The sequence below is a fragment of the Protopterus annectens genome, chromosome 6.part0 (genome assembly GCF_019279795.1).
Source record: "Protopterus annectens isolate FY-2018-M chromosome 6.part0, PAN1.0, whole genome shotgun sequence".
Taxonomy (NCBI): domain Eukaryota; kingdom Metazoa; phylum Chordata; order Ceratodontiformes; family Protopteridae; genus Protopterus; species Protopterus annectens.
Window position 1 is genome coordinate 1,810,249,934 of NC_056737.1, and position 27,743 is coordinate 1,810,277,676.

The 27,743-nt window shown below is 41.1% G+C and overlaps 1 protein-coding gene across 1 annotated transcript in view; it reads left to right on the forward strand.

Moving 5' to 3' along the window:
• The window catches only part of SNX31 (sorting nexin 31), a 553,376-nt gene that overhangs the window by 311,794 nt on the left and 213,839 nt on the right, over window positions 1–27,743 (forward strand). Inside the window, exon 7 of the mRNA XM_044073704.1 lies at window positions 4,718–4,810. Coding sequence (XP_043929639.1) covers window positions 4,718–4,810 — 93 coding nt within the window. The remainder of the gene's footprint in view (window positions 1–4,717; window positions 4,811–27,743) is intronic.

Sequence of the window (27,743 nt, forward strand, 5' to 3'; positions counted from 1 at the left end):
TATAGTCACTTAACATATTTTAAGAAACACAGACTTTTGTAAGTTCTACTCCACAGCTCAATTCCCTGTTCAGGCTTTGTGGATATCTTCAAAACTTCATGCTGCATGGACAACCTACAGCCACGTATCTCCATTCACATTTATCTTCCTCAGAAACTCATTGATGCAATCAATTCTCAACCCAGCACTTAAAACAGAAATCTAAGACTGACCTGCTTCCCAAAAAGTGCCTGCTTCTTGTTGAGCTTTGCTTGCCTGGCATTGGCCTTTAAGACTTGGTGTTCTCTTGGCTTAACAGCCTCAGCAGCCACCACTATGTCACAACACGACACGGTCAGTTACTTAGAAAGAAGCTCACTTGAGCATTTTAGGTGGCAGACTGCCATTAGCAGACTAGTGTCCAATCTATAAGTACATTTGACATGTCTGTGGCTCTGTCTAAATTTACATTTGTCTTATGTTCTGTGTAGTATAAGCTGAATGTGACTGTTTGTTTTTAGCAGCAGGTGGCTATGCATACTTAAACTGTACACTGTACCAGTTATGTTAGCTACCTAACAGCCAAGTGACAGCTTTCATTGAGAAGGTAGTAGCTCCTCTTGTTCATTTGATAATACAAGCAATATTACCTTTGACTGTTTTTATCAAGGGGATTGTGCAATACACAATGTAGGAGAAACTTTTTTTATGCATCCTGCTGATATGACCCATTAAAAAGTTTGCACTATGTCAACTATTCAAAGGTTTGACCTGCAAAGGTACATTGCATTGCGATTGCAGAAAGGCTTTCTGGTATTCTCATACCTGCATAACTGCTTAACATTGGCTCATTTACTGGGGCCCTTTTTAACAGTCTTACCTTTGTTCCAGTCACCAGGTATAACTGTCAGCTGGGAAAAGTTCCTACTGTTTTCACTGAAGACAGTTTTCATTATCCAGGCATATATATGGACTCTTCAGTGTTGCTCCTTCTTCCCCTAGAAGATGTTCCAGGGCAAAGGCTTATATTTTGGGGTAGTCACACGGAAATTGATCAGAATTTTTGCCATCTTACAGCTGTTGGGTTTGAACAGTCACTGATTTCACCATCCCATTGGCATTCTTCAGTATAGTGGTGCTTCAGGACATGTCATGCTGCTAGTGGATGCACTCATCATGCCCTTTTAGATGATCTTTGAGTCTTTAGCACCACTCCCTGGACTCCTGGATTTGTTTTATCATCTTTGAATAGGAGTACCATTATTTCCCAAGTTTTGATAGTCCATCATGTCAGATGCACCTCTGGTGGGTTGGGGCGTCAACTTTAGGTAGAGCAGGTCCAGGAAATGTACTGTAGTTTTGAGAAGCTGTTGCAAATTAGCTTCTTGGAGTTTTCCGCTCCAGTGCTATTGTCCTTACTGGCTTGACTTTTGGAATCAAGAACATTTCTACTGAGATCAGGCAAAGATGTACTTCATTGAAAAGGACCTATGCTTAATCCCTGAGAAGACTAGATTTCCAAGTCTTACTATGGACATTATTTCACCAAATAAAATAACCACAGAATTTTTACCTGTACCCTAAGGTATGAGGTTGTCAGGTAGTGAAATGTCAGTGCTTCAATGCTTCAGCCCAGCTATTCAAAAGCATTGCTGTAAGACATTAGAGGGCTATACTAACACGAGACTTGCCTCACAGTAGTGTAGGAAACCAACATAGTGAATGACCAGGGGGGTCTATCCTGAAAGGCCAGATAAGCTCAAATTGAAGTAAAGGAGCAGAAGGTCAGCTGACCAACAAAGCCTCTGCCTTTTACATAGTCCACTTTTAATAGCATCCTGACTGTTGCTTCAGATTTCACATTGCAACAATGTACAACATCTTACCTTTGAGTATATATGACTTCATCCACAGTCACAGAACTACCCAGTAGACCACACAAGACACAGGATGTGACTTTGACTCACTCTTCCATGCTTGAAGTGTACAGAGCCAAAACCTGCAGTTCTTTGACTTTTCTATGCCACAGTTTTGAGGCTACAATTGGGCATTTTTTGGAGTGGAAGGTGGGGGTATGCTCTCCCCCCCCGAGCTGAGAACAGCTTGCTGATGAAGCTTGATGAATCATACATGTCCTCTCGTGCTTCGTTGGCCTTTGCTGTTGCAGATACCTGTTATCTGTTACCTGTTGATATCTGTACCTGGTGGTAGATAACAGAACTGGTAGGAGCACTTTTCCAACAGCTTCATCTGATGCTGGTGCTAGGTGCGAGACCGGTCTATCTCCCCAACATTACCTGCATGTTAGGGTCCATGTGCTAAGATCATTTTACTTGTACTTGCATGTGTGACTGATGATTCACTTACTGTTAGCTGAAAGGTCACAGGTCTTACCTCTTTGGGCTCCAAGAAAAAGTGCAAGTCTTTTCCATCTCTCTAAGGGTACAGGAATCTCCATCTAAGAGAAGGATGAAGGTAATGATATTTCCTCTTCTGCAACTTTGTCCCAAGGATAACTCCTCAGGGGAGGGGAGAGTTGCATATGTCCCATGGATTGGCCTATCCATCCTTATTTTTCACTCATTTAGTGCCAGGAAGGATTAGAAGCCTTGGGCCTTACGATTGTTAGTCTGTTCTCAAAGATGCTGTATTTTGTATGCTGGAGGCACCTAGTTTTGGACGTTTTGCCCACAGGAGGCAGACAGACTTTACAGCCCCCTTAAGAGGTCTAGCTTCCCATTTGGGCATACTTATGTTAATATCTAAACTGTGCTTCTCTCTCTTTTGGGGCATCATAAGGCCAGTAGGCCCTAGCATCTTGACAGAGCTCAAAATTCTAGACAGGCTTACCAATAATTTTTTCTCCTCTTCTGCATTGAACCTTTGGGACCATAATTATCTATCAACTCAAGTATCATGTATTTAGTTTTTCCTGGTGCTTTATCTATGCACTTCAAACTCTTTAGCAACAGGGATCAGGGAATTTCTGCTGCACATTCTGTCCTTGGCCTGTATGGTAGGCTTCCTGTTTATCACTGATGCTGTGACCAGAATGGCTTCTGCAGGTAACTGCATAAGTGAGATAGTTTGGTTATGGGTCTCCTGCCCCTGTTTTCACAGGAAACTCTCCCTGGCTCTTCTAACTGTGCTTTTTGGGGAAACTTCTGTTTGGAGAATCCTCTCAGGCCATTATAGAGGGTCTCTCAAAAGAGGCATGTACTGCAGAACACATACAAAATCCTTTCTAAACCAGAATCCCCCTCTAAACAGACCCAAACTTTAGGAGAGGAATAAGTCTACATAGAGAAAGAGGTATCTGATGAAGTTTGAGGCTGCCCCCCCCCATGATTTCCATGCAAAGTCCTCTAAGTGGCCCACTCTGCAAGGGCCCTGCAAGTTTCCTGACTGAAGACCTGGTTCTCTAAGCTTGCCTCAGCTTGGAAAACTATCAAGCAGAACAGTTGGGTCCTATGTGTCATTAAAAGACCATCATTTTGGGTTCTTTGGTCCAAACCTAAAACCTTTTTTGACAGACTTAGAACAGACAGTGTAACAACATAGCAAAGAAGGCTGGTGTGATCCATGGGTGCATAGCTGAAAACATTATCAGTATAAACATAAAATTGTTACTTCTCCTTAATCATTCATTAAGGGCACACATGGTGTTGTGTGCAGTAACAGAAATGACCTCATCAAAATGGACAGGTTAAAAGCTCAGCCAAGGAGCAAAAATATAAGATATGGTCTTCAAAAAAAGCCATATAAGGAGATGGAAGAGAGAAAAATAAATGAAAATAGAAAAGTGTAATGATCTAAGTATGTTGGGGAATCTCCAGAGTTTAAGTGGGTATCATTTCAGAAAAACTGTATGAATGTGGTCTGCTGGTGGGTATAGTAATGCTGTAGGCTCTCCAGCTTCAGGTACAGACCAGGTGCTTTGTGAGATTTGGTGGGGGTGGTATGGCTAGAATTAAGATGATTAGGCCAGCTATTCTCCACAGGAGGGATAGTGCAGGGTTCACTGCTCTCTTTGATCTATAGTGGTCACTAGTAACCTTGTAGGATGGAATATTTAAAGATGAGAAAGTAACAGATTTGCATGGTGTTGGTGTAACACTTCTCTTCACTCTCCCTTTGTTAGATATTTTGATTGACCACCAGTAAATAATTACTTCCAACATTTGCCTGCTTTTACTCATCTGAATCCTCACTCCTCAGTCCCCAAACTGAACAGCTGCAATTCCCCTACACTTTCAGAAGTTGAGTCCCATCAAGTATCAGGGATGCATCCAGAATTGCCCAGAGAAGAGCTACTATGGGGTATTCAGATAGGGTGGGTGAGATGGGGAATCAGACCAAATGTAGTAGTGGTCGGGAGAGGAGTGTAGAGGAGGCCTGCATTAAAAAATGGTAAGAGAGCAACATTTGAACCTAGACTTCCACAGTGGAAACAGATTAGCAATGCTTGTTTGTATTCTGGAGATATTCATGATTTCTGTAACTAAAAATTTTCCCAGTTACAGTCCTGAACAATAGTTTTTTTTATTTTGTGTAGTGTCTTGCGTGTTTATATGAATGTGTGAATATATTTGTAGTGACATGTGGACTGAAGTCTGCTGAGTCCTTCTCGAGAATCTCTCCCAATCTGAAATATTGAACTTAGCATGTGATTGTTACTGAATGTGTCTTCATATTCTCTTTTTATCCCAATTATGATGAAATCTGTTTATTTTGCAAGGCAGTACATGATTTAAAAGAGGGCAGGATGAAGCCTACAGATGAACAGCTGAAGCAACTAAAGATGCTGGAAGAAGCTGAAAACAAAAAAGAGGTACAGTGAAAGAATAAACTTGATTTTTGCATTACTGCATTCCATTTATCATAGAGATAAGATGTAATACAGGTTGGGTCCTTTATTATTTTGTTTTTTGTTTAGTATATTTTATGCACACTCTCTGGAGAGATAGACACTACAAATGGCTCCAAGTTTTCATGCTGTACAGTTTTGAGGGGGAAGTTAATTGATGCCAATGAACTAAATACCTTGTTTTTCATAATCCCCTCTAATTAAAGATCACTAGTATATGTTGAGGCGATAGTTCAGCATCAAAGATATCCTGTAAAATAGATTTGTAAGAGATGCAAGAAAGGTAGATGCAATGGAGCTGGCCCTATTCCAAACCAGTCTGTGATCTTGTTGCTGTCCCTACTTACAGTGAATATAAAAAGTTCACACATCCCTGTTAAAATGCCATTTTTTTGTGATATAAAAAATGAAATAACAATAAATCATTTCAAACTTTTCCCACCTTTAATGTGACCTTTAACCGTACAATTCAATTGAAAAACAAATTTGTTAGGGGGAAAAAATATAAAAAACAAAATAAAAAAAATTTGCTTATAATAAGCTGGTTGCATAAGTGTGCACACCCTTAAACTAATACTTTGTTGAAGCACCTTTTAATTTAATTACAACATTCAGTCTTCTTGGGTACACACCTGCCATCAATTAAAGAGACTCTGATTAACCCCATCAATTAAAGAGACTCTGATTAACCCCAAATAAAGTTCAGCTGGCCTAATAGGATTTTCCAGACATTTACTCAGTTGCCTGCTACAGCAAAAGTTATGGTTCACAGAGAGCTTACAAAGTATCGAAGGGATCTCGTTGTTGAAAGGTGTCAGTCAGGAGAAGGGTACAAAAAAGTTTCCACAGCATTGGATATACCATGGAACACAGTGAAGACAGTCATCAAAAAGTGGAGAAAATGTGGGACAACAGTGACTGCAAAGAACTGGACGTCCCTCCAAAATTGATGAAAAGACAAGATGTAAACTGGTCAGGGAGGCTGCCAAGAGACCTACAGCAACACTGAAGGAGTTGCAGGAATTTCTGGCAAGTACTGGTTGTGTACTACATGTGACAACAATCTTCTGTATTCTCCATATGGCTGGACTATGGGGTAGGGTTGCAAGACGGAAGCCTTTTCTTACACAGAAAAACATCCAGGCCCAGCTAAAATTTGCAAAACAATACGTCAAGTCTCCCAAAAGCATGTGGGAAAACGTGTTATGGTCTGATGAGACCAAGGCTGAACTTTTTGGCCACAATTCCAAAAGATACATTTGGCACAAAAAACAACACTTCACCTCACCAAAAGAACATCATCCCCCATGATGAAGCATGGTGGTGGCAGTATCATGCTTTGGGTTGCTTTTTTTTTTAGCTGGAACTGGGGCTTTAGTCAAGGTGGAGGGAATTATGAACAGTTCCAAATACCAGTTACTTTTGCTCCAAAACCTTCAGGCATCTGCTGGAAAGCTGAAGGTGGAGAGGAATTTCACCTTTTAACATGACAGTCACCCCAAGCATGCATCCAAATCAACAAAAGAATGGCTTCACCAGAAGAAAATTAAAAGTTGGAATGGCCCAGCCAGAGCCCAGACCTAAATCCAATAGAAAATCTGTGGGGTGACCTGAAAAGGACTGCACAAGAGATGCCCATGCAATCTGACAGATTTGGAGCACTTTTGCAAGGAAGACTGGGCAGATCTTGCCAAGTCAGGATGTGCCATGCTGATTGACTCCTGCCCAAGAAGACTGAATGCTGTAATTAAATCAAAAAGTGGTTCAACAAAGTATTAGTTTAAGGGTGTGCACACTTATGCAAACAGCTTATTATATGTTTTTTTTTTCCTGTAACAGATAATATGTCGCATTAAAGGTAGGAAAAGTTTTGAAATTATTTATTGTGGTCTCATTTTTTTTATCACAAAAACCTGGCATTTTAACAGGGTTGTGTAAAATTTTTATATCCACTGTATATTCTCTCATCTGTTTTTTCATGTGTAGGAGTGAGTGTCAGATGTGACTAAGACAACTCTTTATACCTTGGCAGTGGGAGTGTTTTGAGAAATGACTCTGTGATCTCTCTATATATATACACACACACACACACACACACACGCACAAAACCACATTCAAGTTGGGTGACATGCCTGTGCACCCACATTCATGATCTTGCCAAAAATTTTGGATATGTTTTTTGTGTGAGTAGCACAGAACAGCTTAACTTATCACTGTCTGATCGCTAGTTGGATACAGTCATGTGATGATGCCGTACCCTTTATCCTTCCATTCAGTTTATTCTCATTCATTTGTCAACTCTGTCATCCATATTCAAACCTGGGTTGAATGGTGCATTTTGGCACATTCCCTCCATACCACTGTGCTGGCCAGCTTTGATTATCCTTTTAAAAAGACAGTGGACTTTGTAGAATAGCTTTTTTCTTTTTCTTCGAAAAGGCTTGCAGTCTTGAATTTAGTGAATTCATGTGGCATACAGAAGTTCAAACCCCTCGGCTATTTCCAGCAAACACAACAGAAATGACAAAGTTCTAATACAGCATGGCAACATAAGATTTGCAGGTTGATTTTTCTTTTTTGTCATTTTTACCTCCGCAGTCAATAGGACCTGTGAGCGGTAATAATGGGGAGTCCTAGAAGTACTGCAACAGTTCATTAGGTTTTTTTTTGCCAATAAACATCTTTATTAAATGACCATATATGGCATAAACAATATTACATTTATATAAATGAAAAACAAACCACATTGACACCACTTTAATTGCAAACATTATATATCACAGACACTATTGAAACAACTGTAGTTGCAAACATTATACATCACTTATAATCTGCCCGGTCATTGTCAGTTAAGCATTGTATGACTCAGTCAAATCCTGCCTCTTAAACCTCTATCCTTATCTACATATATTGTTCCCACAATTCCCATTTTTCCTGTGTAGTTTGCTCCTTCCCTTTTCTAAAGATCCCAGTTCCAGTTTTATTTTATCTCTGTTAATGTAGTCACTACTTCCAGTAAAGCTGCTCTAAACTTTGATTTCCATTTTCTAGTAATTGCTTTTTTGGCAGCCACCATAGTTAGACTCCACAAGGCTTTACTATGTCAAGGCAATTCCGATTCTGCATCATAGCTTTCTCCGGCAGAGCAGTCTGCAGGGAAATTCCTAAAGTCTGTCAGCTCATTACACTCCCATAAAATATGTTCCCAGCCCCCTCTTTCTTGTCCATCACACCTCCAACCTTTGCTATCCACCTGAGGAAAAAATCTTTGGTGTGTACTTGAGGTATAAAAATACCTATGTAAACAGTTCCAGGCAAAGATCCTAAATCTTCTAGACTTTGTTGCATATTTGGGAGGTATACATATATCCCCCCATTGTCTCTTTGTGAATTGCTTATCCAACCTCTCTTCCAAATCCTTTCTAAGCACCTCTGATTGATTCTTATAATCATCATGCAATATTTTATAAGCTCTACTAATTATTCCATTTTTTAATGTCAGCTTCTGTTGTAGATTCTTTTAAAAACTCTACCAGTGCTTGTCTTTCATTTAGGACCCCCATATTTCTTTCTCTTTGCCTATACTCTAATATCAGTCCTTGATAGGGAAGGCAATCTCTAACCTGCAGTCCAAATAAATTCTTGGCCTGTTCCCATCTTATTACCTTTCCCTTTCTAGTTATTTCCTCCCAGTACATTGGTTCCTTTGCCAGTTGTGTATTATCTGTATCCCTAACCACAGTCATCTCTATTGGCAGTATCTCTTTTTTCCATTCTCGTGCTGGTTTGGTTCTTAGAATACCCCTTTCTATTTTATGAATATAATACTCTATATGATTGTTGTTGTTCTCCTTAAGAGTCTGCATTCAAAATCCCAATCTGTCCTTATTTCTTGAGCTTCCCCCCGTGTTATCATCATTCCTTTCCACTTCATTATTTTCTGCTCATGTTAAGAGCCTTGACCGTGTTTCTCTAAAGTGCACCCTCAAATTGGGTAATCCTAGTCTGCCTTGTTCTATTGGAAGAATCAGCTTTATCCCACTTGACCCTTCCTGTTTTTCCTTCCCAGATAAAATCCTTCAACTCTTTTTTAATTGCTATCCACATCATCTCCTTTGGTTGATAAAAATATGCCTGACCTGTGTATAAGACTAAAGGGACTAAAAACATTTTAATTGCTTGTATCTTATTATCCATATCCATATAACAAATCTTCCAGTTTCTCAATTTTTGTATTATCTTCTGTTTAGTCTCTTTCCACATAGCCTTAGCTCCCCCGATAGAGTCTTTTCTAATCCATACTCCTAAATGCTTCATTTTTTCATGTCCCCATAAATATTTCATTAGAGTTCTTGACCACTGCTGGTAGCCCAAGAGTTGCACGCTTTCCCATGGTTTACTTAGCTATAGACACTGATTAAGACCATAGCTTCTTCATGTACAGACCTAGCCAGCTGTCACAGGCTAGTAGTCACTCTTTAGCCACTTTGCCACCCTGCAGCTTAGACTTTGAGTGAAGGCATATACCAATGAATGGGTCCACTATAAGAATTCAGCACATAATCTGCCAGTAGCAAACTGAATCAGTCAAACTTGTGAAATAACATGCTCACCTAGACTGTGAGTATCAGGACACGTAAAGCACCCATGTGAGGAGCATTGCCACCCCCCACATGTCCCTTATGTATATATGCATGTACGCATGTATATGTATGTTTGTAAAATGCCAGGTTTTTGTGATATAAAAAAATGAGACCACAATAAATCATTTCAAAACTTTTCCCGCCTTTAATGTGACCTATAATCTGTACAATTCAATTGAAAAACAAACAAATCTATTAGGGGAAAAAATATAGAAAATAAAAATCATACAATAAACTGGTTGCATAAGTGTGCACATCCGTAAACTAATACTTTGAAGCACCTTTTGATTTAATTACAGCATTCAGTCTTCTTAGGTACATCTTGACTTGGCAATATTTGGCCACTCTTCCTTGCAAAAGCATTCCAAATCTGTCAGATTGCGAGGACATCTCTTGTGCACAGCCCTCTTCAGGTCACCCCACATATTTTCTATTGGGTTTAGGTCGGGGCTCTGGCTGGGCCATTCCAAAACTTTAATTTACTTCTGGTGAAGCCATTATTTTGTTGATTTGAATGTATGGTTGGGGGTCATTGTCATGTTGAAAGGTGAAATTCCTCTTCATCTTCAGTTTTCTATCAGATGCCTGAAAGTTTTGGGCCAAAAGTGACTGTTATTTGGAACTGTTCATAATTCCCTCCACCTTGACTAAATTCCAAGTTCCAGCTGAAGAAAAGCAATCGCAAAGCATGATACTGCCACCACCATGCTTCACAGTGGCGATGGTGTTCTTTTGGTAATGTGAAGTGTTGTTTTTGCGCCAAATGTACCTTCTGGAATTGTGGCCAAAAAGTTCAACCTTGGTCTCATCAGACCATGACACATTTTCCCACATGCTTTTGGGAGAAGTGATGTATTGTTCATAGGTTCATAGGTTCGTACTAGGCTATCTGCCCTAGGGCATTTATAAGCCTAGCCAGAGTGTGTGTGGCTTTCACCACCCCTTAGGATGAGAATACTATACCCATTAGTTTGCTGTGCCTCTGTCCAGCAGTGATACAGAGATGATTCCCGGGGTAAACCTATGATCTCCCATCCACTCGTCAAGATTTCTCTTGAACAGAGTCAGTGAGGGGCTCTGCCTCACATGGACTGGGATTCTGTTCCATAGTGTAGGGAGTCTCTGGGTGATGAATCTGTCCCTCCAGCACGTCCTATTTATATCCGTGTTGAGGTTTAAGTCTCTTGCTCTCGTGGCTCTGGTGGATTTGGATTTTTGAGGTGGAGCATGTCCATTAATTCCGGGTTGGACATGGCCTTGTATGTCAGGCACAGATCACCTCTGAGCAGACGGTATGCGACTGAATAGAGCTGGAGTTTGTTCAGTCGGGCATCGTATGACATATGTTTGAGCCCCTTTATCCTTTTGGTGAGGAACTTTTGGGGTCTTTCCAACTGCTGCAGGTGTCGGGTAAGGTACATTCCGAATGGGGCTTTGTACTCAATCATTGGTCTGATAAGTGAAGAGTACAGGGGTACAATGACCTCTCCTGATCTGGATGTGAATCCCTTCATGATCAGGTGGGCAATGTAGAAGGTCTTCCTAACCACTTTGGCAATGTGAGTGTCAAAAGAGAGGTTACTGTCAACTTGGGTCCCCAGGTCCCTGATAACTTCCTCCGTGTTTAATGGATTACCACCTATGTGGTAATTAGGGGTTACCTTGTTTTTCCCAAAGGGTATGACTATACATTTTTTGGCATTTAGCTTAAGGCCATGGCTCTGGCACCAGTTATCCATTTCTATGAGACCTCTCTGGAGGATGTCTGTGTCTGATGGAGTGTCAATTATGGTGCCCAGTTTGCAGTCATCTGCAAATTTTGTCAGCCACAATCCCCCTATGTTTGCCTGCACTTCAGAAAAATAAATGCCGAACAAGAGGAGGCCCAGGACAGAGCCCTGTGGGACACTGCTCGTGACCGGCTTAGAGTCTGACATGGCACCAGCAACTCTAACCCTGTGTGTTCTGTCCTTGAGCCAGTTTGCAACCCATCTTGTGACATATGGGTTTACATCTAAGCTGGTGAGCTTTTCTATGATGCCTGAGTGGAGTATTGTGTCGAACGCTTTCGCTAGGTCAAGGTAGGCTGTGTGAACTTGCCTTACCCTCATCAATGGCCTTAGTGACTGTTTCGAAAAAGTCGACCAAGTTCAAGAGGCAGGATCTGCCCTTGACAAAGCCAAATTGGGTAGGATCCAGTGTCTGTAGGTCCCCAATGTCTTTATTTATGAGATCCATTATGATCCTCTCCATAGCTTTGCAGACAAGGCTCATCAAGCTTATGGGGCGGTAATTTCCGGGGTCCGTAGAAGCACCGCCTTTGTGGAGTGGGACCACAGTTGCCGTACGCCATTCTTTGGCACGTATCCTGTAGTAAGGCTAAGATTAAACAGCAGCCTTATGTGTGGGTTTAGTTCCTCATTGAGTTCGTGTAGCACACAGCCAGGGACACCGTCCGGTCCCATTGATGCTGTGTTTTTTGCTTTAGAGAGAGCAGCTCTCACCTGGGCATCTGAGATGTTTGGGAGGCTAGACTCGGGTGGGATAGATATTTCTCCTTTTGGGGGGGGGGGGAGAAATTTGCACTGAACCTGTCTGCCAGTATGTTGGTAATGTCTGTGGGTTCAGTGATTTTTTTATCATTTTGGACTAATTCTGAGCATATCTGGGAGTTTCCACCCAGGTTTCTAACCTAGCTAAAGAAGGCCTTATGATTGTCTTTTGTGTCATTAGCGATTTTTATCTCAAAGTTGGCCTTGGATGATTTTATGAGTGATCGTAGTTTTTTGCTAGTATTGATCAGAGATGCCTTCCCTTTTAGGGATTTTGCTCTGTCATGTAGTAGCTTTCTCCTCTTGTTGTAGAGTTTGTTTATGGCTGGGGTCCACCAGACCGGGCGCCTGCCTTTGGTGGAAAGGGTCTTGATTTTATTAGGGATTGCTTGATCCATACATTCCTGGAGGTCCTCGTAGAAGGCATTTGTAAGGGTTTCAGCAGCGTGGGTTGTGGTTGTGTTTTGCAAATTTTAGCCAGGCCTGGATGTTTTTCTGAGTAAGAAAAGGGTTTCATCTTGCAACCCTACCCCATAGCCCAGACATATGGAGAATACAGGAGATTGTTGTCACATGTAGTCCACAACCAGTACTTGCTTGAAATTTCTGCAGCTCCTTCAGTGTTGCTGCATGTCTGTTGGCAGCCTCCCTGACAAGTTTTTGTCTTGTCCTTTCATCAATTTTGGAGAGACATCCAGTTCTTTGCAAAGTCACTGTTGTCCCATATTTTCTCCACTTTGTGATGACTGTCTTCACTGTGTTCCATGGTATATCCAATGCTGTGGAATTTTTTTTGTACCCGTCTCCTGACTGATACCTTTCAACAATGAGATCCCTTTGATGCTTTGTAAGCTCTCTGCGAACCATGGCTTTTGCTGTAGCAGACAACTGAGTAAATGTCAGGAAAATCCTACTAGGACAGCTGAGCTTTATTTGGGGTTAATCATAGTCTCTTTAATTGATGGCAGGGGTGTACCCAAGAAATCTGAATGCTGTAATTAAATCAAAAGATGCTTCAACAAACTAGTAGTTTAAGGGTGTGCACACTTCTGCAACCAGATCTGTGCATGTGTATAGAATATATGAACAAACACACACAACGTTGTGTTCATAGATGTATCCATATACTTCCTTCTTTGGATCACTATTGTAGTATTACTAGCAGATGGGATATCTGGCCAAAAATGGCCATATTTCTGGCCAGCGTGCCAAAGCCTTGTCATTTTCCTCTTACATCATGCATCTGATATATGACCTAAGCCTGAAGGAGCTAGGTGGTACATAAGGGACTTACTGGTGCAAATTACCTAAGAACTTACTTGCTGCCAGCTTGAACACTGAGCTATTGCTTAACTTTGGTCTGTCAGTCATACAGTTTGTGCCTCTTCCTTAGCCATTGGACAGAGGAATAAGCCCACTGGGGACCATTCCTCTTCTCTACTGTTTGGTCAGTGAGTTTTTTATACTTGTTTTTGAAGAGGGGATTGTGGCAGCATATTCCTCAGAGACCATCATTTAGTGTCTTTTTTTGCTTAGATGCTGATCATACCTATAAAGACTATTCTTTCTGTCAGTCATCTGTTCCTAAGACCCGACCTAGCCATCTGTTTTCCTTAAATGTTTACCTAGAAAACCAAAGGCTTAAGGAGCTTAAGCAAGATAAAATGGCCACAGAGTCAGTTATCCAGTCAGTCCCATAAGTCTCCGTTGTGTCTCGTAAATCCTCAGACTGTCCAGTTGCTCTCTCGATCATGATTGTGTTGGCTCAGGAGGTCTTTATAGTGCAGCCTTCTCTCATGCCCATCACATATGACCAGTCCTTTGTTTCATTTGAGAAGGGAGAAACATAGCTTATTATTTTGGAGTGACTTGAAGGCATACCCAAGATATTAGTTAGGGAAGATGTCCCTGGTTCCTTAAAGTGCTTCTGGACTCGAAGCCACCAAGTTTTGTGCAAGCAGATGTCCCACTTAAGAAGCAGCAGGTGTCTAAGCATACTGCCTCCCCTCAGATGTCTGTGGATCCCAGAATGAATGGCAGAAATTTACACAAGGGCTTTTCGGGGCCATTATGTCTTTCAAGCCTCCTCAGTTTTTTTGCTGCTGCTCTGCTTCATCTCCTTTCAGGAGACAGAAAGAGGTTTCTTCTGAGGCAGAGGACCATCTCTGAGGAAGTTTCTTTGGCTTATTCCTCCCAAAATCAATCCTCGGTGATTTATGCCATTGTTGATGAGGATGCTTTGTCTCATAACTCGACAACTTTCTTTTGGAGATACTGTCATTAAAATGATGCAGTATTTTCAGTGGGAAAATTCCCAGTTATGTGATCAGAAATGATACTATGAACTTTAGGAAATGAGGTTGCTTAACCTCTGTGCCATTCATTGCCGAACACTTTTCCTACTGCTTGCATTAATCCTGAATTTGTCACTTGCACAGAAACCTGATAAAACCTGACAAATTTTACAAAGGCCCAGACTCACAAAAATTTAGAACCCCTCCTCAGATCCAGCTATCATCTCCGATTCTAGTGAAAAGCCTAATAAACCGCTTTCCTTGTATAATGTTTTATATTTAATATATTTATATTGACCACTGATAAAGTAATAGAGCTGTTGATAGATATTGCAAAAAGGTGTTCACCCCAGCCCACACTATCATTTTATGCTGTCAGTTACCAAACACATATGATCAGATGTCTTTTTGGGGGGGGGGGATTTGAGGAATATCCTTTCAGTATACTAAATCATCTGCCTTGTTTCTTCTTAACTCTGTTACTCAGATGTTCATCGTGTTTCACTGTTGCAGTCATCACTGTTGGGTTCTTCCTGCTGGCAGGCAGCCCTCGATCAGCCAGAGTCCCAAAGTCAGGGTCCGACGTCGGCTGAGGTCGTTACTTCCCTGACGTCAGAGCGCCAGGGGTATAAAGGCCTCAGCCGACGCCATTTTCCACAGTCTTTCTTGCCATGTGATGCCCGAAGCAAAGCAGTTCGCAAGTGCCGGTCGGCCGACTCCTTTTCACTTTTGGTGATTTTATCTGAAGACGACTTCTTCTTAAAGCTAAGTACCCAGTTGGGGAAACTTTTTTCTTGCTCCAGTCCGATGTCAGAAAAAGTTAATTGTATTTCTTGTGGGAAGCAAATACCTCATAAGGATTTTCATTCATAATGTATCCCTTACCTAGGCCCTGACCACGACGTAGCTAGTTGTAGGTTTTGTGCTAGATTTAACCAACGCACTATTAAGCGCAGGTACGATTTTGCCTTCCATTGTTTTGGGAGAAGATTTAACTACAATATGTCGTTGGATTCTTATCCGGCTTGAGCACATAAATGGCACAAAGATAAAGACAGGCCTCCGAGGTCCAAAACGGATGACATTTCTCTACCAGAGCCAGTTCATCTGTCGTCAGTGAGGCGCTTTCGCAGCCCCTGTTGTCTGCCACTTTTGAACCGCTTGCCTATACCGGCTCCCACGAGGAGCCGATGAGGCCTTCAGAATTTCAAGGGACTGGACCTTCGGATAATGCTCCCTCAGATGGGTCCGGAGCCACTGTGCAGGCATCGGCTTCTGAGGGGGTTTTCAGGCCTACACAGCTTCATGTAAAGATGGCTTCAGTTTTACAGTCAAAGACAAAGACTAAGGCTCCAGCAAAGACAAAGAAACAAGCACAGGTCTCTTCAGTTCAGGGCCCTAGACCTCAGGGACAGATGCTTTAAATGGCCGAAGACCTGTTGACTATGTTCAGGGGTTCCCATCCCCCCCCTGACAAAAGGCCTAGGCAAGAGCCAGATTATGATTCATCAGATCAGGTTTCAATTTCTTCTGCTTCTTCCTCTCAGCAGGATTATTCCTTCCCTCCTTATGAGGATTCTGATGCTGAAGAATCCCTTCCTTCAGCTTCTCCTCCTGAAGATTATTCTTTTGGGGAAACCTTGCATGACATGAGAGAGCATTTCCACTGGGAAGGGCAGGAATACTCTGAATCCAAGAGAAGGCTTAGGGATTTTCTTCTCCCCCAGCATAGGCCCCTGGCTATCCCCCCTGTCTTGGACATTGTGGATGATGTTTTTACAGAATCTACCCTCTCTCCTGATTCCTTTCCTCCTGCTCCTGCCAAACCTGATAGGTATTATAGGGTTCCAGATTCTCACAAATTCCTTTTTAAAAATCCTTCAGCTGATCCAGAAACTATTTCTCAGGGCCCTAAGGGTGTTAAAGTGGCCTCTGCTAAGAGCCCTATTCCCTCTGACAGAGTCCAGAGCCTTGGAAAGATGGGGAAAAAAAGTTTATACTTCTGCTACGTTGACTATTAGAGCTTTGAACTGTCAATTTCATATGTTGAAATATCAGCAATACCTTTTGTCTGTGTTGAAGCAAAAGATGTCAGCTGTTTCTGGTTTTGCAGAAAATAAGAAGTTACAGGATTTATTGCATGCTATTGAGCAGGTGGGTAAAATACCCTGCACTGTGGTTTTGATTCTTTGGAGGCTTCTTGCAGGGCTGCAGCAACTGGCACAGTTATTAGAAGGCATGCTTGGTTAAGGGAGCAAAGTTTGCCAGATCAGGTTAAGGCAAAACTGTTGGATGCCCCTCTACAGCACAATGTTTTGTTTGGGGCCAAAGCCGAGGAGGTATTAAAGAAAATGGAAGACAAGGCCAAATCTATGCAGACGGTTAAAGATTTTCTACAGGTGCAACCACCTAGATTTAGCAGGAACTGGCCAGCTAAGCCTTGGTCCTTTACGATCTCGGACAGACCCCAGAGAGGCAGATACAGGCGTTCCAGAGGAAGAGGACAGGCACAGATCTCTTTCAGACCCAGGCAGTGGAGTGCTCCTTCTCCCAAGAGTGGAGAAGATAGGTCACAACCTTACAGGAAACGGTCTTTATGACTCTCCCTTATTAGCTCCAGGGGCTCCTCTCCTGGACGCGCCTTTGGGAGGAAAAATTTCTCTTTTTCATCACAATTGGAGCCGCATAACCCAAGACAAATGGGTTCTGGACATAGTTTTAAGGGGTTACAAGTTTCATTTCCATACCTTGCCAAAACCAAATGGATGGCCAGACCTGCCAAAGCATCAATGGGCAGAGGCTCAGAAGCAAGTTCAGTCCCTCATGGCTATGAGGGCCATAGTATTGGTACCAAACACAAAAATAGGGCAAGGTTTTTATTCAAGACTTTTCTTGGTTCCCAGGAAGAAAAACATATGGAGACCAATCCTGGACCTTTCCATACTAAACACCTTTCTGGATATACCAAAATTCAAAATGCTCACTCTGCAGCAGCTGCTGCCTATGCTGAGCAAGAACGCTTGGATGGTGACTTTGGATTTAAAAGAAGCTTACCTGCATATTCCTATAAGGCAGGAATGCAGAAGGTATCTCGGATTCAAAGCGGGCTCGAAGCTTTACCAGTTCTCTGCGCTGCCCCCTGGCTTATCTACTGCGCCCAGGGTCTTTACCAAGTGCCTGGCACCAGTAATGGCATTCTGCAGACAGAAGGGAATTCAAATATACCCTTATCTGGACGATTGTCTCATTCAAGCGGACAACAAGGAGACTTTACTTCAGCATCTGTTTTTTGTGCAGCATCTTCTCAGGTGTCTAGGCTTTACAGTGAACCTAAAGAAATCAAACATGGTACCCACTCAACAGATTACTTTCCTGGGTGCTCTTTTGAGCACTACAACCCAGATGGCTTACTTGACACCAGACAAAAAAGTGCAACTGGCTTCCTCTTTCAAAAACCTGGCTTCAAAGAGTTAGCTAACTGCAAGAAAAATTCTGCAGGCCTTGGGTTACATGGCATCCTGCATTCTGCCAATACCATATGCAAGACTGCATATGAGGAAAATACAGTGGTACCTCAAGAGTGTATGGTCTCAGCATTGCCACAGTTTGGAAATGGTGATCACAATTTTGCCTTGCCTCCAGCGGGAATTTCTTTGGTGGGCAGAGGCCTGTCTCCAGAACAAGAGAAAGCCTTTCTGTCCCACTCCAGCCAATCAAGTGATGATGGCGGATGCTTCGGACTATGCAAGGGGGGGGCCCACATGCAAGGGAAATGTCTTCAGGGTGCCTGGGCAGAGGACTAAATGCACCTGCACATAAATTTGAAGGAAATGCTAGCTGTACAGAATGCACTGACAGCTTTCAAGGATCTTATTCTACCGGGGCAATTACTGATAAAGGCAGACAACAGTACAATGATGTGGTACATAAACAAGCAGGGAGGCTCCCACTCTTACCCCCTGTGTAGACTGGCCATGACTCTGTGGAACACAGCACTTGCCTACAAGGTAGATTTACAAGCTCAATTTCTGCCAGGAAAAGACAACTCTCTGGCAGACAGTCTAAGCAGAAACCACTCAGATCCACATGAATGGATGTTGGATGTTCAGATATTCAGGATGATAACAGAGGCATGGAGGTGCCCGGGCATAGATCTCTTTGCATCCCCCCAAAACCACCAACTGCAAACATTCTGCACGAGGACCTACCACGAACTGGCATGGAAAGTGGATGCCCTCTCATTCAGTTGGAAAAACCTCTCAGTGTATGCTTTTCCTCCATTGCCTCTTCTACCAAGGGTACTTCTGAAGATCAAAGAGGACAAACCAAAAATGATTCTACTGGCTCCCAACTGGCCTCGACAATTCTGGTACTCAACCCTGATTAACTTGGCTCCGGGTCCACCCTGGATTCTACCACAAATTCTACATCTACTGTCTCAACAAGACGGCCGGATCCTGCACATCCATGTCAAAACTCTGAATCTAGCAGTCTGGCGGATCCAGGGGCTATAAGCAATTCTATCCTTACCAAACAGGTAATGGATGTAATTCTTGAAGCTAGAAGGCCCAGCACCAGGAAATCTTATGCAGGAAAATGGAAAAGATTTTGCATCTGGAATCAGGCCCAGGGTGTTGATACTACAGTTCCAAACATCCTCTGATTTTACAATACCTAACAGAGATGTTGCATAAGGGCTTATCTTCTTCATCTATCAAAATACATGCCTTGGCTATTTCTGCACACTACAATACGGATCCTCCAATTTTTTCTCATGCATTACTTAAACAATATCTCAGGGGGGCAAAGAATATAAGGCCCCCTAGAAGAGCTCCAGTTCTCGCTTGGGATCTCAACTATGTTTTGGAAAAGCTAACTCTGCCTCCTTTTGAACCTGCGGCTACCACAGATTTAAAGTTTTTATCATGGAAAACTGCTCTTCTTTTAGCAATAACCTCTGCCAGAAGAGTTCCGGAATTGCAAGCATTCATGGCTGTGGAACCCTTCATTATTTTTCATCAGGACAGGGTTTCCCTGAGGACTAAACCAACCTTTATGCTAAGGTGGTTTCTAAAGTAGCCTTGAATTAGGCTATTCATTTACTTACTTTCTATCCTAATCCTCAAAATGAAGGAGCGAGAATTTTGCATTCTTTAGACATACACAGGCAGCTTCGCTTTTACCTGGACAGGACCAAGATTTTTAGGAAAACTGACCAATTGTTTGTAGCCTATGCTGCTACATCACAGGGAAAAACAATCACTAAACAAACTATTTCTAAGTGGATTGCCCACTGCATCAGGTTCTGTTACTCTCATCATGGCAAACCAGTTCCTATTAACATTAGGACACATTCTACCAGAGCTGCTGCTACTTCAGCAGCCTTCCTCAGTGGAGTTCCTATCAAGGAAATCTTAGAAGCTGCTACTTGGAATTCTGTGCATACCTTTTCTAAGCACTACAACCTCCCTCTCTGCTCTAAATCTAGGGCAGGCTTTGCCTCTGCAGTCCTGCAGGGCCTTGTTTCCACCCCTTCTGTACCATCTCCAGCCACCCTTTCTTAGCTTTGAGATTCAAACCAACAATGATGACTGCAACAGTGAAACACGATGAAAATAGTGCAGTTGTGTACTCTTACCATAAATGTAGATGTTTAAGTGTGTTCACTGTTGCAGTCTGGGTTACCCTCCCTCCTATCCCCTCTTTTGCTGTTTTTATGAGTACTGTCTGTGTTTCCTTAGCACTACTCTTCCTCTGAGGTATATTTGCTGGTGATTTTTGGTTATGTTCTAGTTTGATGCATGCTTATTCTTCTGACTAAGCTGTTGGCCTTTTGTTTTTGGGCACCTGACATCTAGGGCAAGAAAAACTGAGGAAAATGGCATCAGCTGAGGCCTTTATACCCCTGGCGCTCTGACGTCAGGGAAGGAGTGACCTCAGCCGATGTCAGACCCAGACTTTGGGACTCTGGCCGATCGAGGGCTGCCTGCCAGCAGGAAGAACCCAACAGTGATGACTGCAACAATGAACACACTAGAACATATACATTTATGGTAAGAGTACACAACTGTACTGTTGCTAGGCATTCCCTTAAATACATTTATGATGTCGTTGATCCCTCTTCTAGAGCAGCTGATATTGGGTCTCTTCATCATAAATACTCATGGCTTAAATCGTAGCCTTTGTCAGAGGGTATCAAAGCTAAACTTCTGAATTTCCCTCTGGATGAGCAACATCTTTTTGGTTATACTGCTGCAGAATTTTTCAAAACTTTGTAAGAGCAAAGTAAGATCATGCAAGACTTTAAGAAATCTTCCTTCCTTCCATTTTCCAGTTCTATATATTCAGAGAAACTACCCTGATAAGGCTGTCCCCTTTATACATAAGAGTCAAAAGCCATCTTAAAAGTGTACTTACAAAAAAAAAAAAAAAAGACATTTCAAGAGAAATCTCAGCAGGATTCCAAGGAATCTAAAACCTGTATCTGTCCTTCCCAACCTAGCAATCCATAACTTCAGACACATTGATCCTGTTTATTATCCAAAAATTAAAGAAAATCTGTTGAATTACTCCTTCATATCTCTCAGGTTTTCCTCAGCCTGCTCAAAACCAGATTCAACTTATTCTCCATCTTCTTTGGCGCCTCTTTACTCAGGGAGCATTATAATTAGTTTCTCCTTATCAAGAAATGACAGGGTGTTATTCTAGAGCCTTTATGGTTCCTTGAAAGAAGGGTAATTGGAGACCCATTCCAGATCTTTCTTCTCTCAACACCCATCTCAAAATTCAAGTTTCAAGATGTTGACTTCAATCTTTACTTCCAATGACCCTTCCCCAAGTCTTTTTGATTACATTGGATTTAAAGGATGCTTGTTTTCACATTCTTATTCATAACAATGCAGGAAATTCTAAAGATTCTGTGTTTTTCTGCTTTACCCTTTGGTCTGTCAGTTGCCACAAGGGTACTCACAAAGTGTCTTGTACCTGTCATTGCCTTTTGCAGATATTGGGGAATTCACATTTTCCTTATGTGGATGATCTCATGATTCAGCCTCTTTCCGAAGAGATGCATACTAAGGGACTTTGACTTTGCAATGAATCTGCTGCACAGTCTATGATTCACTTTAAACCTCAAAAAGTATTGCTTGAGCCCATCCCAGGATCTGATTTTTCTAGGATGCAGGCTCAGCACTTTGTCCATGACAGCCTTCCATAGCCCAGACATAGCTCATTTCGTGTCTGAGAATACTTTCTAGTGATATTGAGAGTCCTGGGGTACATGGCATCAACATTTATGATGATACCTTATGCCAGACTCCAGACAAGGGGGAGATACAGTGGTACCTAAAGACAAGTTGGATTCTGCTCTGAAATCCATTAAATTTCCAAGTTTCTCTCATTTTTCATCAAGAAGGAATTACTTTGGTGGATCAAATAGGTTTCACTCAACCTGGGAATACCATTTTTGGTTCCCTTACCAGGAGCTATTTGCAGATTATTCAGACCCATGTTTGGCCCAAACCATTACTAGTTCCCTCCCTTTTTTCACTTAGCCAGGGGCAGTTATCACAAGTTATCTTACATTTGGTAAGATTCAGATTGTTACAGAAATGCTAGTCCAAGTCCATTTTTCTTTTCTGTGCCATACAATGATGATCATCCTTGAGTACATTTCATACTGACCCAGTGTTTGCATTTTTTCATTGTTACTGACAGCTCAGTCTCGAGCACCATTTTCTGAATAGTCTGCATTTTTGCTAATATTGCAGTTTTTTTCAGTAATGCATGCTAAAACAATTTATAGTTTTCAGCAATGGAAATGATAACTAATGACACCTTAGTATCCAGTTCCATTTTAACTAGCCTCACAACATTTGTAAGTGACCACATGCTTTTCTAGTTCTTTAAAACACAGTTTATGTATTATATATGTATGCCATTCTGTGCAGAATTTACGCCATGTGCTGTATTCTCTAATGCATACTTTTTTGAGTACCATTTCCTGTACCATTGATGCTTTTGATGTGCTTATCTCTACATTTTGTGTTCTTTGTTATTCAGTCGTGATTGGTGTGCCTCAACATTTTCTTTTAGAAGCAATCTTTTTCTTAGTGTGATATGGTTAAGATTTCTTCTTTGCAGCTTCAGAATCCATGGCTCAGCTGGTATGTATAAAAAACAATATAGTGGAGCCAATCAACATATGTGTTTTAGAGCGTGAGAAGAAACTGGCGTATGAAAAAGAGAGCCTAAAAAGACAGGGGGGGGGGGGCATAAAACCTCTACTCTATGTAGATTTTCTCCTGGTACTCCAGTTTCTTCTCATCTTTTAAAAATGCATTTGTTGTTTCTACATGCAGATTAGCTCTGCCAAAGCCCTAAGTATGGACCAGGCATCTCAGGTTGAGTTAGAAGCAGGCATTGGAGTATCAGGCAAGGAAAGTGACTTGGCATCACAAGGCACGATCTGCTTGTCTCTGTGAATGAGGAGGGTTTGGCACACATGCCTAGGGTGCATACGGTTTTCTTTTATCTCCATTTAAGATAACAGACCAGACAGAGGTGTTTGCTGAAAGGATGCAGGACCTTAGTGGATTACATTATTTGTGGAAGTAGGTGATAGTCCTTGCAAAGGCCCACTGCATGCTTTTCCTGGGCATTTATCAGCAAACAAATGGAGAATTTAGGGCCATAAAAAGAAAAGCCCTGTTCCACTATGTAGATAGCAATGGGGTGGCTATCTGTAATCAGAAGGGGAATGAATGTACTGTAAGACTCACCCCCCTGGTAGCCCAGATGGATCATGGATCAGTTGAGTATCTTTGAGTGAAACTCTGGTGAGAGGGATACTGCAAGATAAAAAGAAGTTGTGTGTCTGTGTGTCACATGGAGATCCAGAATGCTACATTATGTGGATAACAGTATGGCTTTATTCAGCAGAACTCCTTCAGTCTTTCAAGGGGAATTTGGGATGTCCTCTGGAGCTTCTCATATACTTCAGTTTACATTGCATTACAATGTGCAGTTAGTGAACAGACTGTGTAAACACTATGCATACTGCAGTTTCTTGGGTAAATACCTTGCAATAGTTGCACTAATCTTCAGGTGCAGTGTTTATTGAACTTTGTTCAAATGTGCACACTCACAGGAAAGATGGCCATCACACTGCTCATCCTAATGGTTTGGTGCATGCTTTGGCTTAACTGCAAGCATATACAGTAAAGTTAAAATTACTTCTCCCTTATTTTTTTAATTCCTGTAAAGGTTTACTGCATGCATATGGACATTGCCTCAGCAAGTTTATCAACTTTAGTTGGTAGCTCTCAGCTGTCTTTGTATAGGCAGCATGACTTTTTAGTACCTATAAGGAGAGATGACCTAAAAATAACACAGTTAAAATGTTAGCAGGTGTAGTTTCACAGTTATGCATTGCTGAGTAAATAAAATAAGTATGCACAATTAATGCAGCAAAAGTATTGTTTAAAATTTTACATAGTTGTAGAGAAGTTTTCAAGCATTTAAGCTTGAATTCAGGGAGAGAGAAAGGTTTGTCCTAAGCAACTGTATCAATTGCAGCTTAAAAGGAAAAATGCTGTAGGAAAATGCTTTTGACTTTTTAGAACACTCAGTTATAACAAACTACATACATAATGAGCCAATCGCCTGGTACTTGTGTGCTAAATGATGTCATCATTTACAATGTCTAATGAAAAAAGTGAAGCAACACAGCTCTGTTTTGCTTATATACTGACCTAGAAGCTGGATACTATGAAGTATATATTTTAACTCAGGTGATTTGCAATGACAAAGCAAGACCAAGGCGAGTTAGTGTAACAGCAGATGGCGCTGAAATACTATTGAAACAGTAGGCTTGAAAAAAAACATGTTTCAAAGAATAGCATGTCTCATAGGTAATGTGCGACATTAACCTTGTAGAGTAGAGTAGGTACACTTTTAAACTGCATTCTGTAATCTGCAGTTCTAGTGCAGATGTTTACATCAGTTGTTTGCAGCAATGACCACTGTTCCACTTGGTGAATTGGTGGTGTGAAGGCAGACGTGGATAATCTCAGCGGAAGTCTCCTGATATATTTGACTGGTTATCTGGGAGCCTGCTTTTGTGCAGGGAGGACAGAGGTTATGGAGTCTCACTTGTGTTGTAGGTACACAAAGTGAGCAGCCTTTTTTTAAAGGAGCAGGCCCAGTTGTTGTTCATGTCCATAATTTTAAAGGAAACCCTATGTAGCTTAGGAAGCAATTAACATTTGTGTACAGTTTACTGTCATCACTATTTTTGACACCGTTAAGAACTTTTTTTGGCTGTTGTTTTCCAGAGAGCACATGCATTCTTAACTAAAGATAAAGTCCAGCTGGCATGCACTGCCAGTATTTACAATACAAGACAGATAATGTAGATATTACAGACACACTAATCCATTGCTTATCAGCACAGGATCTGGCTACTGTCGCAAGGGTAATGAGGGATGTAATACTTTGAAGTTTGTTTTGTGGTCTATTGCAGGCCTCTCGGTATGCAGATTAACAGTGCATAGTTTACTTATGTTATTGTTTCATGAGCAAAGACTGTAGACTGCTAAAATAATTGTCTACAATTTGTAGTTCATAATTAGCTGTGTAGTATTTTTTCTTGCTCCTGAGGTCTTTGTTAACCCTTTTGAGGTTTATTTTAACACAATATTTTTTTTCTTTAAAGCTATGAGCTTTTCCATTTTATCATAGTTTTTTTTTTCCAGTGGAGTTCCACTGAGAGGTTTTATTTGTAAACGTGGCATTGTATTGGTGTTGGACTGAACATGAGTGCCTGTGCAAGAGTTGAGATGGAGTATAGACATTGGGTATATGCAGTGGTATTTGTTATTGGGTCATCAAAGTCTGTCTGAGGCCATTGCTGAATGCAAGGAGATGCCTTTTGTATATGGTTGGCTTGGTTGTTTGCCTGTATGGGGATTGTACAGTAAAGAACACCAGTCTGTGATGTGATTTAACTAGTGAGTGTGTGACAGTGGCTGAGGAGCAGGTCATGGGCCATGTTTATGAGACAAAGTTGTGTTATGTTGGTGCCCCAGTGGGGGATGGTACCACTTGGTTGAGAGAGCTTGCACTGACAGTCAAGGAAGCATCGCATGCATTGAATTGCAGAAATACAAGTGTACTGATTTATGGAGGGATGGTTACGTCATTCAAAACAATTGCATTTGGGTTAATTGAGAGGGACTCCAATTTATTAAACTATGTTTTTTGATTAGTGGTTACATAGAATTAGTCAGGATGTGGTATGAGGTCTTGCTTACTGATTATTCGATCGGAAGGATCATTGTCCTGGTTGATTAGTCTAGAGGTGAGGATTTTTCAGATGGTGACAAACATGCAACTCCAGCATTATCTTTATCTGCACTTGCAGTCCTAATGAGTGGTAGATCGAGGAGTCGGGGAAGGAGGAAGTGTTGGAAGTGTTCTGGAACCGTGTTTTGGGTGGCAAGGCAAATATCCACATTTTCAAGCATTAGGAAGATATTTAGAGAGTTCACTTTTGTTATTAATACTGCTAGTATTGAACCGCGCTATTTTGATATTAGACAAATTAGAATTTATATTTACTATGTTAGTATCCTGTATAGGATGACATTGTCTAAGAAAAGGTGTTATGGACTAGAGAGAATACTAGCTAGTTTGTGAAAGTCTTAGAAAGATAGATTAAAACCAGACTGAGCCAAACAGACTGCACAATTTTCCATCTTCCACCAGGCTGACACACACTGTGTTCTCACTCATTGGCAGCAATAGCTAAGCCATTTGTAAATCAGTCATCATTTACATATATTGTGGCATCATTCTTGGCATGGTAGGATAATACTCAAGACTAATTTCTTTCCAGCATTAAGTAATTGGAGATCTATATTGCATCCATCTTCATATAGTCTAAAGGAGGACATCTCAAGTCATTTGCACCCACATAGACATTGACCAAATCATATTTGTACTTTGGATAAAGGGATTTGAGTATCTTGGTGATATGGCAGATTCTAGAACTTGAGATTGTAAAGACTGTTACCTGTGTTTGCTGAGCCCTGTGAGTGGTGCATTGATGTGATAATTATAGAATCACGTATAACAAGTACATTACCATGGTGATTGGCTGTTTTTGTAGCCTGAAGGGCTTGGTCAGACCACTTGGGAGACTGTTGGTGGTGGAAGAAATTATATGTGGAGTGCTCCTGAGGTTTTGCTGCAGTGCATGCATCTATAATGACATACCTAAGAGATCCTTGTTTTGGAAGTGAATTTTGGAGTACCTTAGAACAGGCCTGTAGGATCGTTGCTACACTATTTTTGATGCCAAGGATCTTGTGTGTCTTTATGCATCCTGTGAGTTTGTGGATAATTAGTAAATAGAATTCCTTTGCCCCCCCGATCTTCAGTAGACGAAAGCATACGTTTGTCATTGTCCTCCCTAGCTGTTCCATCTTTACTGGCATTAACATACACCATCTTTACTGGCATTAACATACACCGCCTCTTTCCACACTGCATTTAAGTTTAGAGATGCAGGAATTATTTACTGAATACAGAATGCAGGATTGCACAGTATCGTGGCTAGTACATTACCTATCCTCTCCAACCACTAATTTGCTCAATTTCTGATTAATTTGTTTTATTATTCAATAATTTCTTAATCAAATACTTTGTATAGTTTTACTGAGATTGTCCAAAGAATTCCTTTTGATTAGAATGAAAACACTTGCAGTTTTGGGAAGTTTAAAGAACTAAAAAAAACCTAGAGTTTATTTGTGATATATATTTTTTCCATTTATATAAACTATACGTATATTATGGACCCACCTCCCTGGTTGGTTGGTAGTTGATTTGACACAAAAATGTTGAAGACTTTTCGCTAACCAGCTGGTACATCAGTTACTTGAAGGGTAATTCAGTGAGATTGCATAACAGTAGGGGATTGGAATTCTCTTCCTTTGCTCAACTGTGTATGATCTTTGAAGTTGTCTGTAATATACATTTGTCTGTGGATACATAAACACACACACACACGTGTGTATCTATATATATATATATATATATATATATATATATATATATATATGTATGTATATATATACACACACACACACTTTTATATATATATATATATATATATATATATATATATATATATATATATATATATATATATATATATATGGGTGTACTTTGTTTCGTTGAATCTCATTCCACTGAACTTTATTTCACCCTGACCACTTTGCTGAAAACTCATGTCACTGAATCTCATTTCATTGAACTGCAGTTAGTATATATGGCACTGTGGAGAGTACTGTAAGGCAAGTAAAAGGTATATGATCTTTTCACCACTCTAGTGCGATCCTGGAGTTAT